The sequence below is a fragment of the Neocloeon triangulifer genome, unplaced genomic scaffold (genome assembly GCF_031216515.1).
Source record: "Neocloeon triangulifer isolate White Clay Creek 2 clone unplaced genomic scaffold, ASM3121651v1 ptg000014l, whole genome shotgun sequence".
In the NCBI taxonomy this organism is placed as follows: Eukaryota; Metazoa; Arthropoda; class Insecta; order Ephemeroptera; family Baetidae; genus Neocloeon; species Neocloeon triangulifer.
In genome coordinates, this window is record NW_026775556.1 from 16,236,615 (window position 1) to 16,255,507 (window position 18,893).

Consider the following 18,893-nt stretch of genomic DNA (forward strand, 5'->3'; position numbering starts at 1 on the left):
TAAACTGGTACAAGGGCGATTTAGCATGGATGCTCTCTCTCTGTATATAATACAACTCTGTGATTTTGTACCTTCAGGGTAGGAGTTCAACAATGGACAGGATGGACACTTCCAGCATTTTTCATTTCCATTGTAGATTATAACAAAATCGCTGCCTACCTGTACCAACAAGGACTATATTAAGCTAGCATTTAAGCAAAAATATGAATTTATTTTTATTTTTTAGTCAAATATATTATTTCGAAATTGAAATATGAGCTTAAGAGCAAGGAACATGCTTAACAAAAAGAAGTAGCAAACGCAGCAAACTAAACACATAAATCATTACAATATAAAGTTTTGGATTGTTCAAGATATATTTCTGAAATATCCTAAATTTAACATTTGCTTCAACAAAAATAAGCATGTTAAGAAATTTTTTTGATAGCAAATCATTTTTGAAAAATTTTACTCGTAGTTTGAAAGGTCAAATTCTTTGCCCCCTAACCCTCCTTCAAGGTCTTTTCCAACAGTTTCAAGAAAATCATGTCTCTTTTTCCTTTTGCACTTCACAGTCATCTCCAGCAATTGCATAGTGTCTTTGTCAGTCCAGTCCTTGATATCAGCTTCAATGACAGTCTCAGAAATGGTAGAACAGATTTTACGAAGCTCTTGCTGGAGTTCTTTTTTGTCGCACGAGTTGCGCACAAGGTCAACGTAAAACATGACGTTTTCGAGTAAATTTGAGACCTTGGGACGGACTCCTTCGAAAAAATCGAGCCGGCGTTTCTCACCTCTCTGTCTGTGGTTGGGAAAATTGATTAGAAAAATTCGATTTTTTAACAATGATAACATTACGGATGAGGATTGTACTCAGAATGGAATACTGGTTGTTCATGCATCTTCTTCATACGCTGCAGATGGCGTTGACCTTCGGACGTTAAAACTGTCTCCACTAAATCTTCGTAGCTTTCAAGGTTCTCTCCAAAAAGGGAACCAAAAGGAACCCACCACTCATCCGCTGTGTAGTCTAGTTGAAATATAATATTTTTTCAAGTTAAAGCAAACTTCAATTTTTATTAATCTTACCATGTACTTCCTCTTCTTCCTCACTTTCTTCATCTTCATGTTGTTCATCTTCACTTTTTTCATCTTCACTTTTTTCATCTTCATTTTGTTCATCTTCATTTTGTTCATCTTCACTTTTTTCATCTTCACTTTGTTCATCCTCACTTTTAGCAACCTCCGTCTTCACGAAAGGAATATTTATATATCTATCAGCCTCTTCAATCGCAGACATCAGTTTCTTGGATTTGTGGTATTTGGAAATGAAGGTTTCTCTTTCAGATAAAAAATCTTTCAAGTCGCGTTCTTTTAGTTTCGCCCTGCAATGTTTTTTTTTAAATACAAACAAAGCATTGTAATTTCAAACTTCACACAAACAAATTATACTAACGTATCATGTGTTTCGAAGAAGAGCACCGAGTACTGCCTGCTGGAAGATTGTCCATTCTTGCCTTCAATTATTTCCTCCACCTTAAAAATATGAAATGGTCAAAAACGTTAGCAGCAATTTCCACACGTTTTATTACCCTCGAGGGCCACGGAGGGAACCCCTTCAGCCTGGCAAAAACAATGTGTCCACGTTTGAATGGAATCGACTGCTTCTCCTCGACTGGCTCCACTTTCTCATCACCAGCCGAGTCTTCCATCTGCATCATCTCGTGACGTGACAGATGAGTCTTCGCCTGGATCTTGTCTCAATTTATGGGATTCTGAGTGGAGATCTAAAAAGGAAACCAACTTAAAAGTGAAAAAAATAAAAGGCTCTATAAAAGTGGTACCGGTCGACTGTGTCAAAAGTGACAAAACTTCTCAAAACGGAATCAAACGGAATTATGTGAAAGAGGAAAGAACCAAACCAGGCGAATGTGTGTGTGCAATATACAAAATGCTAAGTCAAGACTCGAGAAATGTTTTTCGTTATTTTTTGTTTTAACTCTGATGTCTCTGATCTGATCTCTGATGAAGGAATTTGGTATTTGATTTGGTAAACATCAACTGCAAATGCAATTCTTATTGGTTGGTTGTGATCACGTGATTAAATTCTCGTTTATTTTATGCCTGATAGATGGCAGAGCGAGCAAAAAATCTGATGCGCCGTTGGTTGCGCCCTGTGAGGTAAACGCAACAGGCGCACAGGGGCACAGGTACATAAATGATAAACGATTAACAACGCAAAAAGAAAGATGAATACAATTTATAATCTTTTAATAATTATAGAATTATTGAAAAAAAAGTAAACGTTAAAAATTATAAAAAAAAAATTTTCCACATTCACCGAATAAACAAAAATTGTTACTTAAAATTGATCTTAGAATTAAGGTTAATTTTAATTTCGTTATCCTTTTTTGAAACCTTTTTGGTTATTCAATTCAAAATTAAAATAATATTTCATTTGAACTAATTGTGGGATTTTACATTTTTAGCCCTAATGACCAACTAATGACGTTCGCCCGTCGGCCCATGGCGGTGCCAAGCGGCACTCTCACGAGGCACATTTGAGGCCGCGGAGTTAAAAAAAAAACTGGTCTCGCGGCGAACGAAAGAAAAGAACCCAACGCGTGCAGCCGCCGTCTCTCGAGAGGGGAGGGCGCTCTCTGCGGCTGCCTGCATTGCTCTCCCGTTTTTTAGCCTTCCAGTGCCAACAAGCAAGCAAGAGAGAAAGAGTTGCGTTCGTCGCGAGAGAGCAGAGCTGCGCGCGAGTAGAAAGACGGAAATAATAATATTCGGTCGGCGGCGGGCCTGAGACTGCCGAAATGGTGATCGGCCGCCGACTCCGAATCGGCGCCGACGCGGATCGGTAACTAGAGACGGACACGGAGCGCGAGGGCAGGACGAGATAGACAGGTGTGTGTCATGCGTCCGGACTAGCGAAGAAGGAGGAGGTGTCCATCCACCTGTCGAGAAGATGTACAGGTCGTCCGAGTGCAGAAAGTTCTCGCCGAACATCTTCAACAAGAGCAAGTGCGCGAATTGCTTCAAGCAGCGCGAGGAGCACAGCGCCGAAGCCTTGGAGTCGAACAGGGTGAGCAAAGCAGAGGCACACGTAGGACGCGACCTCATAATTCCGAAACACACACATCATAATGCAATAACATAGCATTGGGCTGGCTACACGGCCGTTGCGTGCCGATCCATCGGCAATTACCATTCATTCGCTCGACCTCGCGTAATTGTCGTGGGCTGCCGAGAATCGCTCTCGGGAGCCGCAAGTAGGAAGAAAAACTTTTGCTCTTCCCCACAGAGACGTGTACGAAAAGAAACATAAATAATTTTTTCAAGAGGCCCTGCCCGATTAATTAGGTTATCGCTCTCGTCGTGTCTATTTAAATCTGAAAACAATGACGAGAATTATTTCGTTTTTTTTTACAGTGATGAAAGTACATTTAAATTGGATACGTGTCTTGATTTTTTTTTTTTTATAAATTTGTTTTGTTTTTCTCGCTCTCATCGGAGAAATTGTGGAGAGTTGAACGACCGTCGTGGAAAGAAATTTATTTGTATTCTTTGTATGCTTGCTCGGTCGAGAGGCGAAAGGCATCGCCTGTATTGATATTTTGGGATCACACACACATAGTTGTGTGACGTCACCCGCGGTTACAAATATTTTTGGATAATTATATTATTTCGGAGAAGTTTTGAATTGCCTACCGCTGCTGGCAGTTTCCCCCCTTTTGATTACGATCAAATTTTCTAGGCACCTAATGATGGGAAAAACATTTCTGCAGTTTTTTTTTCACTCGTCTAAATAGAAATTTTCGACATTTATTATTAATTACATAACGTTTTATAATTAGTAAAAAGTTTGCAGTTGTAAATAATTTTTAGAGCTTTTGGTATATAATTGTTTGTGTTGAGTAGAATAAACAGCAATGATAATTGAATTTTGTGAAATGTTAAATTGAAAAAAAAAACAATTATCATGTGATAGGTAAGGTTAATCATGAAAGGGGAAATTTAATTTAAAAAAAAAAAATGGAATTTTCATTTATTTTTAAATAATTCAAAACTAAATTCCCTCCAAAAAAATTCCCACATTTTAGTTCATGAATTTAAAATTAAATTTGCGGGTTAACAGACATTAAAATTGATTTAGAACTAACTGGAAATTTTTCGTTGTTCTTATAAAGGTTGTTTTTGTTTGCGTTAATTTTGTTGATAGAAAAGAGAATTATTTGAATGCAGCAATTTTTTCTCATTACAGTTATATTTTAAGGAAATAATCGATGAAATTTGATTTAAAAAAAAAAAAGTTATCCAAATTTTACTTCTGGATTACAATTCTTGCTAATCCCAGATAGAAAATTAGAAATTTTTTTAGAATTTTCAATTGACATGAATTTTTGTAGAACACATCCTTTTGCTTACTTTGAAAGGTTCTCGATTCTCGAGTAGATTTTTCAAACAATATTTTTCAAGATACTGAAGATGAATCTAAAAAATTATTCAAACTTGATGTAGTTATAAGTTTTTCCCACGTATCGTGAATTTTTTAAATTTTCAATTATTATTTCTGCTGTATGAATTAAAAAAATTCATCCATCCTTAATTGCATATGCAAAAATCTCACGCGATTGTGATCGAAAATCGTGCACTGCTGCACTGTTTAAAATTAAAAAGTCTTCGCGAGAGTGGAGAATTTTAATTAGCGCGTTTTTCGAAAGTCCCTCTTTGTTGACTATTGCCAATGACGAACAGGTTTCAATGGAAATCAGATTACTTTTCACTTATTCATTGAGTAAAAGCTCTTCATTGAATACCCCATTCAAGTGCAGCACACAAAGGAGCCACCGCGCCATTTAAAACTCGCGTTTCTGATCGAACAGAAAAATATTCAAATTGAATTTGGCGAAGAAATCCTAGCAGATGAAAAAATCGAACCAAGGCCGCGTTCAAAGAAATAAAAGCGATCGTTTGCAGGTTGCAACACACTCGGCCGTGCGTAAGACTCGCTCGCACACTCGGACAGTCTGTTTGCCGAAAGGGCCATAATTCAAATTGCAAATAACGGAGCCGGCGTGCAAATGGGCCGAACCGCGAGCTGGGCGGGCAAATTTCTCGCCAAACTTATCTCCGAGTTAAATTTCCAACTGCTAATTGGCGAACAGAGACGCCGTTTTTTCTAAACGCGTTCTCGGCCGGGTCAATTTGCTCGGTTATATTTATAGGGAGGTGACGTTCATTCGAAAAATAAAAAAATAAGAATTGAAAGAAGGAAAAAAATGTGCAATTTTATGCCTGCATTCAATAAAAAGCAGCGGGCTGCGTGAGGGAAAAGCAGGCGTAATAGAAAACCGAGTGCAGCCGCACAGAATCCTTACATCTGTGAAACCATAGAAGAAGGCGGTTAGCGAGTGGAAAGGAAAGAAACGCTCTGGCTGCTCTTTGTCGTCCGACCAGCAGTTATAATTCAATTAAGTGCCTTTATTGTTGGTTAATATTATTGCACTTGAGGCTCCGTTTCAAACGGAATTAGATTAGATTAGTGCGTCTCACAATGACAGCTAGCCAAGGAAAACGTGTTTTCGCTCCTTGCTTCGTCGCGAATCTGTGCACATCAATAATTTCTTACAATAAGCAAGTGTGTCGAGACTCGGATTAATTTTATTACAAAATTATTTTATTGTTTTATTAAGACTAATAATTAATTTAAAACGCAAAAGAAATTAATCTTGTTCAATATTTATTATTGCTCAAAAGACCATAGGAATCGAGATATATTTTATCGTAGAAAATTGTGTAAATCCGAAATCAGGGCAGATAAACATTAATCGTGATGAAAGAATTTTGAAGTAATGATTAGACGATGAAAAATAGGCTGTGATGACTTATGGTGAAATGAAATATTTTAAATGAAAAGAAAATGGACCTCAGAACAAATTCTTCATTTATTTCGGAAGCGCATGCAATTTTGTTTTTCTTTCTTGTTAAATTAGAGCAGAATTTGTAGTTCTTCTTGTTTTCTCGTTTCAGGTTTTGACTAAATTTTTTTTAAATTGCAATTAAAAATAGTTTTGGGTGAAAAAAATATTGGATAAAATTCTTATAACGGAAGGAAGATTTTGCGAATCGGCAATATCTTGGAATGATCGTTGACAAAATATCTTTTTTATTTTGGCGCATAATTGAATATTGATGTATTTGTATTTGAAGAATAAAAAAATATTAAGCTTTTTTACTTCACTTTTCTTTATAGTGTGTCAAAATGATATCCGTTGTGAATGAGATTTCTCTTCAGCTAATATGTTCACATCACAGATATCAATATGAAGCATTTCGATCGCAAAGTGCAAAATGTTGTTCTGGAAGCATTTTAAGTGCATGAAATATTTGCGTAATAAATAAGATAAGATTATGGCTATTTTGGTTGGTGGCTCACTAATTTGAAAATTTACAGAAAGTATTCAAATTTTATGGTTATTGGCTGCAAGATTTATCAGCTCGTTATTTACATAGCAAAATTTAAACTTAATAGCTCCGGACTTATACGAATTAATAAAATCAACTTTTGCTCCTTTCCAGGCATAAATTAATTGGCAGAATTAATTAATTAACCACATCAACGTTAAATGGCCATCTTAAATTGCAATAAAAAAAACTCTGTTCTCCCGCCAAGGAATTCCTTTCTAACCTTTTAATTGCCTGTTAGGCAAAAAATAAACAGCACAGAGTTTCTCACTTGTCTCGCTTCATTCGCGATTCGCGTCGCTTCCGAGAATTTGAAACCGTTTTTCTCAAAATTTTCATTCATATCGCATTCCACTTTGGCACGGCGGCAATTAAATAGTTGGACTATTAATCTGGCAGGCACTTGCAGCATTTCAAGCGTGCCCTGTGTGTGCGGACATTATATTATTTGGCACCTGTCGGCATTTTTGTCGTGACCGCCTTTCGGAAGTATGTGATTTAATTTTTCGACGTTGCTTGTTGCAGGCGAGCAGGAAAGTTTCCAAGTGCGGTTATTTGTTTGTGGCGCCTGGATGGGATTTCTCCGACCCGATCAACAGAACCAAGGTGAGAATGTGTATTTATTACCCTTCTTGTGATACTCCTCTGATTCAATCCACCGCGCGATAAGGTGATGTCGCGATTTGCGGATTAGTCGTCACCTCTTCATGTCATTCCGACTTGATTGATGCACACGTGCTGCTCGTTATTTAGTTGCGCAACCAACTTCGCAGTCTGCCTTGCCATTCAAGGCTTCTTTCTTCTGGGCGGCGCGCTTTTAATTTGCATGAATTTGGCGACTGACTCATTTGCAAGCGGAGCACCTTCAAAGTACAATTATAATCAAATTATAATGCAAATCTAAAATAAATTAAGTTTCTTGGATCAAAAATATTTTATAAGTTCCTTGAAAAGAAGTGGAAATTTGTCAGCCTTTTCGTTTCGCCTAGTTAAAGGTCTTAATTAACATGTCAAAATGGCCCATATTTTAAATTTTTGCCTAAAAAATGTTTTCAAAATATAAAAATTAGGTCTCCCAATTTTATTTGTTTACTTATTGTATTTTTGTAACTTGATGAAAATGTGTCCTCAGAGGTGGCAGCGCAGGTGGTTTGTCCTCTACAACGACGGCGAGTTTACTTATTCTGTGGACGAACATGTATGTATTTTATTTTATGCACTTAGTTAACAACCCTATTACTTCATAACAATTAAAATTTGAGAACATCGTCTCTATAAGATAATGGCCTAGTTGGGAAAATTATAGCTTTTTAATTGAAGGCCGCAATTTTCCAATTCAGCCAAATGATTAATGATAATTTCGCAGCCGGAAACGGTCCCGCAATGTATCATCGACATGAATTGCGTTCTGGAGGTCACCCCGGCCGAGGACATCACGGGGCACCCACACAGTATCGCCCTCACAACGCCAGAGGGTGTCCACTTTGTCAAAGGGATGGGTCGGGAGGAGTCGCGTTTGTGGTGCGATGTCCTTTCCGTCTTCATCCGGTCAAAGGTACATTAACAAAGTTTTCATTTTAATTTGACGCCAAAATATAAATATTTTTTTATGATAATTTATTCCAAAACTTTGGTGCTAATAATTAAAAAAAAATTGGTGACAAAAATACAGCTAAATTTTCTGTCAGTATTTAAAATTAAATTTAGAGAAATTGAAAGCAACAACTGGTGAGTCATGATGACTACAAACGAGAGCAATTTATTCTTACTTTTCCCTTTTGATAGTTCTTCCATTACCTATTTTCTTTTTAAACTTTTTTAATCTGGTGCCATCCGTCTGCAGCCCCGTCACAAGAGGAACGCCACTTTCCCCTGTGGCAAGTCGACCACAATGATCCACCAGCCACCGCGCATTGTGTCCGTCACGGAGAAGTCTCGCATGGCCGCCAGACCTCGCTTCAATAGCTGCCATACAGATATCGGATGCCGAGTGTCTGAGAGCGCTGAAACCTCAATACCTTCATTCAACTCCGAAGTCTTCACACCACAACCTACTTTGCTCACTCCAGGTTTGCACTTGCATCTTTTCGTATTTTTTTTCTTTAAAATTTCATAAAAAAAAAATTTGTCCTTCTAGCAATTTGATAAAAATACATGTGATTTGTTCCAATTTTTAACACAATAGAATCTACAAGACCTTAGTTTTATCATCGATATAACTTTTTGTGTTCCTAGATTACGAGGATCAGCCTGCGTCTTCTGATAGTCCTCCAACTAGAGATAAGTTGCAAACAGAGTGTAAAACACGCTACCGTCGAGCTATGGCCAGAGAAAAGCGGGCTTGGAAGACTGAGCTTGCCAAGTCATCGCTCAAGGAAGACGATTGTAAGAGATCAAATTTTCTATGAAACATAAAAATAGCTTAGAAATAACCTTGCAGCACCCGCCGCTCACACAGCAAGACACCTGTTGCTGGACGATGAAACGAGACGAGGTGAGAAGCTGAAAGACATCGCAGACTGCATCACATGGCCGAGAAGGCCAACCAGTTTGCAGATCACGCCCAAGACCAGTGTGATAGAACCGACTAGAGACAATCATAACATGGTTACCAAAGAGAACCTGGGCATCCTCAACACTTCTTTCGCATCAGATACTGCGGTAGGATTTTGTGAAATTCTTGTTGGACATGTTTTCAAAAATTTTCATTACAGGTTCGCAGTGAGCCGGACGGGCTAGACTACTCAGTGAGCAGCTATGCATCACCAAATTCTGCAAACTCGTCTGCAGAATTACGGGTGGAGCTGCCTGCGGAAGATTTGTTGCACCTCAAGAAAGGCTGGCTCATGCAACAAGGACCCGACAAAGTATGTTTTCAAACTTAAAAATGTTGACTGAATTGTTTGTAACTTTTAATTATTTTTAGGGTTGGGGGAAGCACTGGTTTGTTCTTCGAGGATCTGCTTTAATGTACTACCGAGATCCCAGTACCGAAGACAATGGCATACTCGATGGAGTTATTGACCTGGGCATGGTTCGAAGTGTGACTGAAGTTCAGGAAGCAAGAAATTATGGCTTCAAAATAGTTGTATGATTCTCTTGTTTTTATGCCAATTTCAAATGCTGATTTTTGCATCTTTAATACAGCTTTGGGATGATAAAGAAGTTGTTCTCTCTGCACTGACGGCCAATATACGCGCCAACTGGCTCCAAGCTCTTCGACGAGCTGCTGGGCTTCCTTTATCAAACGCTTCCATTCTAAGTCCAACCAATTCTGAATTCAGAACACCAACTGGAGAGGAACCACCAACACTGCTGCAGCAGCCAAATCCAAGAGTTGTTCTTGGATCAAATCTTGAACGGCAGCTGGAATCGTCAAGCAGTTCCATCTTGTTATGCCCAGTGCCAAAATCGCGTCTCTCAGAGTCGAGTTTGCTGTCCTCCGACGAGGAGTACAGAACTGCGTCTTCAGAGACTTCTGCTGAAGTAATCAGTTTGTGGGCTGACCCTGAAGACGAAAATGTAGCCATTCCCTTTCCATCTTCGTCACCTCCTCTTAACAGAACACCAATATCCAAGGTTAAAGAAAGAGCAAGGTACGCCCCTATTTGAACAATTTTTTTTTATGATTTGGTGCTATTCTTTTTATATCATGTGTAATAAATACATTGAAATCAAGGAACCGAGTGGCACGACGCTCAAGAACCTCACCCCCACTGCTGGGATCCAGAGTACAACTACGAAGGAGAACTCTTCCCCTCGAGTCATCTAATATTTATGATAACCGTGACCTCTCACCAAACGCTCCAATGTCAGATTCTCCGTCTTTGATGAGTCCAATTTCTCCCATTTCACCTAGTTTTTCCAGCTACAAATCAAAATCTCACCAAAATGACAATATTTTTGAAACCAGATTAAAGGCTCTTGAGAGTCAGGTATAAAATCAATCACTTTTTTTGTAAATAAGTGGGCATTCATATTTCTCTCTTTAGCTCAAAGACACCATGACTTTGCTTGACACCAAGGAAAACGAATTGAGACAGAAGACCATTGAGCTTAACGACTTGCAGCACATTTCTCAGAAATACCAGAAGCTGCGACAAGAGCACCAGTCTTTGTGCAAAGAGTGGAGAGAAAGAAAGGTTTCAGAAGAGCGTTGGCGCCACAATTGCCAGCAATCACAAGCCAGGTGAGCTACCTGGATTATGAGTATGATTTTATAATTGCTATATTCTTCTTTAGCCTGGTGTCTGAAAGGCTGGAGCATCAGTTGGCTCTGGAGAAGCTTGAAATGGAGAGCAACAAAAAGGTTAAAAGACTGAAAGCAGAAATCTCATCTCTAAGGGAAGAGCTTGAGTGCGTCAAGCTCAAACTCCAGAGAGAGATTGAAGAGAACGGACTGAATGCAAAAATGAGAGAAGTCAAGGCCAGTCCGACTTCAACACCGCCCATGCGTAGGTGTTTTAGCCAAAGGTCTCTCAGAAAGGTCAACTCAATCAGTGACCTTGCATGCAGTACCAGTTTGACAGACTTGGGAGAGATGGAATTGTGGGACAGAGACAGGTAGGCACATAATTTTGGTATAATATTTGATGCTGATTTTCTATGCATTCCAAAAGGCTGCAAGAAGAATACTCGGAAACATTACGGAAGCTGCAGCTTGCTATGAATGAGATCCATGCAGCCAGAAAGGAGCTTAGAAATTCACAGGCTGAGTGTGATAAATTGGAAATACAATGTGTTGCGATTCGACAAGCAGCTCAACAACAAACTGATGACGGTCAATGCAGGGCAACGTTGCTTGCAAGAAGGGTAATTTTCGTAAATAATGTACTCGTCATTATTTGAATTCCTTCTGATATGTTAGGTTGATGATTTGACCATGAAACTTTCGGCTGCTGAACGCCAGCTAAGGCAGCTGCCACCAAGCATTGGATCTCCTCAGCTCTCAAAGTTTTCTCGAGTTTCCGAAAAAAGGCGCTCGCTCTCTCTGAAAGGTCGAGACTCTATGAGGGAAAAGTTCTCCGACCAGGACAAAGCTAGTCTGATGCAGCAGAGATCTGCTTCGACGGACCAAATATCAACAGCTGGTATCGGGGAGGGTTCTCGATATGCTAAGAAGTTAGAAGCTCTGTGTCTGGAGAACAAAATGAGCCCACGGTTACCACGTAAAAGCTCACGACGTAAATCAGACTTGGGGCCTTTATTACACAATAATCTACCACAGTCGCCACCTCCTCAAAAGGTATGTATTTAGCCATTATTATTATTTAATGAATTATTCTAACTGAACAAAAAATTATTTTAGACCAGAGCTCATCGACGGAAATCATTAGACAACGCGTGTCTTGAACTGCTACTCAGGTTAAAAATGATCGGACCAAAGTTTCCCCACTTAGAAGAAAATCCTCAACTCGAAGGTCTCCACATGGTGGTGCCGGAACTGTTTGACTTGGATGGAAGCCAAACACCATCGTCTTCCACGGCGTCTACTTCCCAGAGCACCGAAAATATTTCCAAGGAATCAATGCTGGCGTCTCAGAAATTGGTGAATCAGTTCTGGGACATCATTGCAAAGCGTCCAGAACTGAATGTGACTTTGGAGGGGGTCGAGGGACTTGAAGATATGGAGGTTAATCATTTGCTGGATCAGAAACTTCAGTTGCCCAGCCAGCCAAGCGAGATTATGCAAATGGCCACTATTGGAGCGTTCACGTCTTTGCTTCGGCAACGCTTGATGACTGAAGCTGAGAATAGCAGCGAGAAAATGATTAATATTTTCAAGAATTTGAGGTATAATATTCTCTTGGTCAGTTTTTTAAAATCATTGAAAATTTCACATCATTTAGGATCAATGATGTTCAAATATCCGATGTTGTTGAACTGAAAGAGAAGTTGGAAAAGGCAAAGGATGCTTTTCTGAATGAGTGGCAATTCATTGTAAGTTAATTAGCCTGTGTATGTCTATTTTAATGACCAAATTCAATCAGGATTCTCAACATAATGCAAAAGAAAGGCAGCTGCAGGAGGTACTTGTCAGACTCGAAGAACGTTTAGGAATCGTTGGTGAATATTCCCAGCACATGGCCAGTCTACGTGCCTCATATCAGCATGGTTTGGAGGAAGGCGCCAAAGATGGTGCGAACGGAGATCAGAGGCACCATAAACAAGTCCAACAGCTTTTAGTAGGAAATCAAAACTTTGCTTATAGTATAATTATAAATTGTTCAACTTTTCAGGAGCTCTGTGTGAAGGGCTTGGTTGCAATGGAAAAATCCCATAATGTGATCATTGCAGAGCTCAGAGAACAGCACGAACAGAAGATTCTCACTTTGAAGCAGGAAAAGGAGCAAGCTCTGGCTGAAGAAACTCGCGCCACGCTTACAGGTTTGTTTCTCATTGCCAGTTTTTAAATATTTGATTGATTAACTTTAATTGTAGCTCTCGAAGCAATGAGAAAAGCGCATGAAGCCGAAGTTCGAAAGGAGAATGAAAAATTCAAGACCCAGTACATGGAAAATATGAAATCATTCATAGACGTCAGACTCCTTATGAAAGAAAATGAGTAGGCGCTTAAAATTAAATTACAAAATATTTAGATCTATTTTAAAAATTGATTTAGGCCGGAGGTGAAGTTAAAGCAGAGTGACCCGTATCAGGAAAGGTCTTCATCAACGGTAATTTACAAAGAGACTGTTCGACCAGAAGGCCAAACGACTGTAAATTCGAGGCATTATCAAGATGGCCATCATATTACTACCTACGCCGAAAACAGGTCAGTTTTAATGTTTCGCTAACCTGTTGCAACAAAATGTGCTAAACGGTTTTTTTATCTTAGAAACAAGCAACTACGGCATGCGTTTTTATCCGAATCTCAAGATTTGGCTGCAGAAACCCCATGCAGCACAGTGTCAGATTCGAATCTCCTCCAGTCTGTAAGTATTTAGCGCTCTTGCCTTTCCTCTCACTTTTCAATGTAACGGAATGATAGACCTTGCTCGAGTTTGTTTACCAGTCGATTAGAATCCTTCTCTATATTAGTTGTAGATTTTGTGACTAGATCTCAGGGGTGGCAGTTTGAGGGAGTTTTGAGAAAAGACGAGTGTAATTTTGATTCACGCTTAGCACAAGTTCATCTTAATATAAATAACCAATCACACACCCGGCACAATTTATTTATTCACTTGCATGTCCGATGCATTTTGATTTTTAGCGAGCACTTAGTAGTCCTGTGAAGAAAGGAGCACCCGTGTCGGGGGACTCGGGGGTCACCCTGAGCATGCATGCCTCCAAAACCCCCCATCCACAACACAGTAAGTTGAGTGACGCTTGGTGATGGTTATTTTTACACCCCACATTTTAATTGTGTGTTTTCCCACCCATTCTTGCTTTGCATCCTCTAATGATTCATCAGATTTGACATTTTTACTTTCAATTTATTTATTCTAATTTGAAAAATTACCTTTTTTAGCTTTGAACCGAGCCCTTGACAAGCATTTTTTGAGGGAAGCATCATTACAGGGCATGGTTGCTCAACGAAAGAAGCTGTTTGAAAACTGAACGACTTAATTCTTTACCCTGGTAATGGGTTTTCCGCCGGTCCTCACCGTCCACTGCAGTATTTTTTGTTTTAAAATTAAGCTTTGAACATGATCATTTACAGTGTTAATTTTTTTAGTAGTTCTTATTCGGCACTTGTTTATTGTGCACTGCTAAATGTTATCCTGAACAGCTTGGAGCCCACCTAATTTATCAAGTCAACATTTTAATTAAAATATTATAGCGTATAACAGCACATTTTTTTTAAATAAAAATTGCTCATTGATTGTTAATCGATTTTATAATTTAAGGACTTGCTCACATTTTGTAACATTAGAAAAATATATAAATTACAAGTAGCAATTACACAGTATATCAATTAAATATTAATCAACATTAAGATAATACTGTAATCGGGTTCATTAACCATTCTTGTCGTGCCCAAACGGGTATATAATAATTAAGAGAGGCACAGTAATAAATAGAACTTGTAAGAATTATATTGTTGAAACAAAGTGTAGAAAACTGCTCATTGTAAGTAATGTGCAAAATTATTGTATCAAAATTTTGTCAACTACATATGATTGTGAGACTTGATCCGAACATTTAAGCACAGAATCAAAGATCTATAGGGTTACCAGGTGATTTTTGCAATGCTTATTCCAAAAATACATTGCTTTTTATTACAATTATGAGGTAAAAAATTCCTCTAGGCAAAAAGGTTTCAAAAAGGAAATTGGAAAAATTATTGTTGAAACTTTAGACCCATATTTTCATAGGTAAATTTATTCTATGGCTATCACTTACTTAATATTCGACCAATTTTAACCATTAAAATTATAAACGGTGGTACTATGAAAAATAAAAATTAATATTTGTTGAGAACTTCCAAGTTTTAATTAAGATTCACCTACTTTAATTTATGGTCAGTGTTTTATGATGTACAGAGGAGAACAGATATTTTTCTACGCTTGAAAATCGCTGGAAATCTTTGATGGCTGAGTGAGGCGGCCAGGTTGATTTACAGCGCTTACAATTAGTAGCGTTGCGCAGCCTCTGAAAGTGATTGACGCACGGACAGTCTAGGGCCGTGGAGGAATGCAAGGGCCTCAAAGAAGATTGGCATGTTCCACATTTCGCACGGATTCCAAATTTTGTTGTTGAATTTAATTTGAAATTTTTACAAAAATTAATTAATTTTGTCAAATCCTTTAAAATGTAATTATAGTGCTGCTCCGTTTCTGCTCGCTAATCACTTTCTAAAAGGCCTTGCGACGCTGCTAAGCGCTGTAAAAAATCAACCTGGTCAATGGAAATTGTAATAAACCACTTAATTTTACACTTAGATAGAGCTTAATTTATTGATCCATCATAAATTTTGCTTTAAACTATAAGTTATCAATCGGGAGTGTACTTACAAAAATCAAAATGTCTCTTAAAATTAGTGCACAGTTGAAAGTCTATCTCCGCTTGAATCCATACTTCTTCCGCTCGTAGAAGAGATCTGTCTTTGAACTTCCCAAGTTCACAATTTTCGGACAACCATCTCTCTAAAATATGATTTTAATTCATTATTATAACCTTGTTGAGTTTTTAAATAAAAATAATTACATCTTTCTCCTGGATTGTGCACTCTTTGCAGTAATAAGCGTCTGAAACACCTGGTCCTCCGCAAATAACGCAACGCCCTTGATAGGATCCGTAGTTGCACTCATCGCAAATTCTCACCAATGTGCAGGGGCGCACATAAGAGTCGCAGATGACGCATTTGCCGTCGCATTTTTCACAAAGTCGTCCGATAGCTAAAACGGATTAATATAATTATTAAGACATTATTCATTATATATAGTAATGGATAATTTGAGAATAAAAGGAATGCAGACACAGAGTTCGCAGAGACTCTGCCGCAGAGACACCAGATTTTAATTTGTGTATACAGTGTACATACATATTTAGGTGCTTTTGCACACAAAAATAACATAAAAAAAAAACAACGAATTTCTTACAAAGCTGGTTATTGTTATTTCTAAAATTTATTTTCATCAAAATTATTTAATGAGACTTCAACACGTCAACAGAGATTAAAAAGAATGTGTTAAAATTATGGAAGGCTCTGTGTACTAACCTACGCCGGGTTGTTTGCGGCAGAAAATCAAATCAGGGTGGTGCTTAGCCATGGTGTTTTAGCAAAAAACACGTGCGAAGGATCAAAATCCTCTGCCTGTGCCGCACGTCTGGTTCGAATTGCTCCTCGTTTCACGTAAAATTACAAATATTCTTGCACTTTGTGCTCTTTGTTTACCATGTGGACCGGCAAAAATTTGGAGACAACAACAATAATACTTTCTTTGCTGTGATTGGTCGTCAGTGGACGAAATACCGAGCGGCCATTGGACGAACGGATTTTACCGGATTTTACGGCTTTTATCGTGCATATAGGAGCTGCTAAAGCCACGTAAAAAGCACGAAGACGTGTATTTAGCAGTGTTTTGATTCTAAGGAGAAGCGGTGTGCTTGTCGAGTTATTATACATTAACTACGCCGGAAAGTTGATTCAAATTTTACTTCAATCAAATTCTCAGCAATAGTTCACACTCAGGTAATTTTATTTTGGAACGTGTATTTTTGTTTAGTATTATCAATTATCATACATATATGTATACCACACACACACGCAATAATATGTAATCGCTTCATAATATGGATAAAATATTCACTAATTTTTTTTCAATTTAATTAAACTCTCAGAAATATAAAATAATATCATAAAAACTTCGTGGAATATTGATTATGTTGTACTGCAGGCTTAAAATTCAGCGTTTGCATAAAATAAGGCAAACATGTCTTTGGCGGAAGAACTTTTGGCTGACCTGGAGGAGGACCAGGATATGAAAGAGGACGAGGAATTGAAGGATATGATTTCAGCCTCAGCAGTCAAATCTGAAGTCGATCGAGATTCTTTCATGGAAGATCTTAGCTCCACAAATCAGCAAAAAATATGTAAAGTTCTTTCAAAGGTTTTATAACACACATAATTTGACTTCAAAAATTTTCAGCTCTGAAAACAGATTCTATCCGGCAGTTAGCAAAACTGAGGGACTCAAAGAGACTGAACAGCATCATGGAGCAAATTGAACGCTTTTCTAAAAAGCCAAGGACTTTGGCCGAGATGAGGTCGACAGGTGCAGGCGAGGCAGACCCTGAGTACCAACTCATTGTGGAGGCTAATAACCTTGCTGTGGATATTGAGAATGAAATAGGTATGATAATATTCACAAAATAATTAATTTTTTTCAAAAAAAAAATTTCTCAGGAACCATTTATCAGTTTGTGAAGGAGCGCTACTCAAGACGGTTTCCAGAGTTAGATTCGCTGGTGGTGCAACCACTGGAATTTATCAAGACTGTTCGTGAGTTAGGAAACGAGCTGGAAAATGTGAAGAACAACGAGGCTCTCCTTCAGGTTCTCACACAAGCTACAATCATGGTTGTATCTGTCACCGCGTCAACCACCCAAGGGTATAATCAGTTGAAATTTTTATATTACTAGTAAAATAACTTCTTTCTTTGTAGCCATTATTTGAGTGAGCCAGAGTTGGATGCGATTCAAGAGGCGTGTGACATGGCAATCGAAGTCAACAACTTCAAGCAGAAAATTCTGGAATATGTAGAAGCGAGGATGGCCTTCATTGCACCCAACTTGTCAGCAATCGTTGGAGCTTCGACAGCCGCCAAAATGATGGGTCTGGCTGGTGGTCTGACGAGGCTGGCAAACATGCCTTCTTGCAACATTCAGGTCCTTGGAGCCCAGAAGAAGACCCTTTCCGGCTTCTCGAGGGTTGCTGCACTCCCACACACAGGATTTGTTTACTACTGCGAACTTGTACAAGACACTGCACCGGTCAGTTTGAATAATTCTTAACAATTATTTGCAAATTCATGTGGAATTTTTAGGACTTGCGGATCAAAGCTGCGAGACTGGTGGCTGCAAAATCAGCTCTAGCGGCGAGAGTCGATGCAGGTCAAGAAAGCAAGGATGGAACGATCGGAATGAATTTCAGAGACGAAATTGAGAAAAAGCTGGACAAGCTTCAAGTACAGCGGTTTTATTTTAAACATGAACAGATTAACTGATTGTCTAATCCACAGGAACCTGCCCCTGTCAAATTCATCAAACCCCTTCCAAAGCCAGTGGACCCGACAAAAAAGAGACGAGGAGGCAAGCGGGTGAGAAAAATGAAGGAGCGATACGCTGTTACCGAAATGAGAAAGCAGCAGAACAGAATGAACTTTGGCGATGTGGGTTTTTCAAATTGTTTGTATTTACAAATAATTAATCACTTTTTGCCTTCTTCAGATCGAAGATGACGCTTATCAAAACGATCTTGGCTACACAAGAGGCACAATTGGTAAATCAAGTACAGGCCGCATCAGGATGCCCCAAGTCGACGAGAAGACCAAAGTGCGAATTTCTAAAACTTTGCAAAAGAACCTCCAAAAGCAGCAGCAATGGGGTGGAAGCACCACAGTACGGAAACAGGTATCAGGAACGGCGTCCAGTGTCGCCTTCACACCCATGCAGGTTGGTAAATTTTTATATCAATTTTACCCAGGTTAATTTTTTATTGTATTCATAAATTATTAATTTTTTTGCTCTCCAGGGTCTTGAAATTGTCAATCCACAAGCTGCAGAAAGGACTGGAGGTGAGGAGAATGCAAAATACTTCTCCAGCACATCAGGATTCCACCAAGCGCCCAAGAAACCTTAAGGTACTTCTGTAATAAAAACTGTCTATAATAAACAAAACAAACTTCATTTGGGATTTAAAAAAAAAATCAAAACAATTTTTTTCTTTAAATTTTTTATAATGTTTATGTCCAAAATAGGACAAATTTTTTTGGAAA

The 18,893-nt window shown here is 38.6% G+C and overlaps 4 protein-coding genes across 5 annotated transcripts; 2 read left to right on the forward strand and 2 right to left on the reverse strand.

Moving 5' to 3' along the window:
• Positions 1 to 190: 190 nt before the first annotated feature.
• Positions 191 to 2,041, reverse strand: LOC132199777 (dynein heavy chain-like protein 2). The gene is made up of 6 exons (XM_059624757.1): positions 1,824 to 2,041; positions 1,572 to 1,766; positions 1,436 to 1,515; positions 1,069 to 1,364; positions 838 to 1,009; positions 191 to 781 (listed from the first exon to the last, which is right to left on the reverse strand). Exons 2-6 carry the CDS (start codon positions 1,698 to 1,700, stop codon positions 448 to 450), a joined length of 1,011 nt encoding a protein of 336 aa, XP_059480740.1. The 5' UTR covers positions 1,701 to 1,766; positions 1,824 to 2,041; the 3' UTR covers positions 191 to 447.
• A 574-nt stretch (positions 2,042 to 2,615) lies between these two features.
• On the forward strand, positions 2,616 to 14,874 carry LOC132199543 (myosin phosphatase Rho-interacting protein). Of its 2 annotated transcripts, XM_059624347.1 has the most exons (24): positions 2,616 to 3,067; positions 6,976 to 7,056; positions 7,583 to 7,648; positions 7,817 to 8,005; positions 8,294 to 8,519; positions 8,686 to 8,835; positions 8,891 to 9,111; positions 9,165 to 9,317; positions 9,377 to 9,538; positions 9,598 to 10,046; positions 10,130 to 10,385; positions 10,443 to 10,639; positions 10,693 to 11,013; positions 11,070 to 11,262; positions 11,318 to 11,695; positions 11,759 to 12,243; positions 12,300 to 12,390; positions 12,441 to 12,635; positions 12,690 to 12,837; positions 12,892 to 13,015; positions 13,073 to 13,225; positions 13,289 to 13,385; positions 13,664 to 13,763; positions 13,922 to 14,874. In XM_059624347.1, the coding sequence occupies exons 1-24, from the start codon at positions 2,951 to 2,953 to the stop codon at positions 14,008 to 14,010; spliced, it is 4,641 nt and encodes a 1,546-aa protein (XP_059480330.1). In that variant the 5' UTR covers positions 2,616 to 2,950; the 3' UTR covers positions 14,011 to 14,874. The 2 variants fall into 2 exon arrangements, with proteins under 2 accessions (XP_059480330.1, XP_059480331.1); XM_059624348.1 differs by lacking the exon at positions 13,664 to 13,763.
• Positions 14,875 to 15,323: 449 nt separating this feature from the next.
• Positions 15,324 to 16,345, reverse strand: LOC132199545 (PHD finger-like domain-containing protein 5A). Its single transcript, XM_059624350.1, has 3 exons — positions 16,115 to 16,345; positions 15,601 to 15,791; positions 15,324 to 15,539 (listed from the first exon to the last, which is right to left on the reverse strand). The coding sequence occupies exons 1-3, from the start codon at positions 16,164 to 16,166 to the stop codon at positions 15,450 to 15,452; spliced, it is 333 nt and encodes a 110-aa protein (XP_059480333.1). The 5' UTR covers positions 16,167 to 16,345; the 3' UTR covers positions 15,324 to 15,449.
• Positions 16,346 to 16,435: 90 nt separating this feature from the next.
• Positions 16,436 to 18,821, forward strand: LOC132199544 (U4/U6 small nuclear ribonucleoprotein Prp31). Its single transcript, XM_059624349.1, has 9 exons — positions 16,436 to 16,588; positions 16,794 to 16,989; positions 17,046 to 17,249; positions 17,303 to 17,507; positions 17,562 to 17,889; positions 17,943 to 18,083; positions 18,138 to 18,287; positions 18,346 to 18,570; positions 18,650 to 18,821. Exons 2-9 carry the CDS (start codon positions 16,830 to 16,832, stop codon positions 18,755 to 18,757), a joined length of 1,521 nt encoding a protein of 506 aa, XP_059480332.1. The 5' UTR covers positions 16,436 to 16,588; positions 16,794 to 16,829; the 3' UTR covers positions 18,758 to 18,821.
• Positions 18,822 to 18,893: the final 72 nt, after the last annotated feature.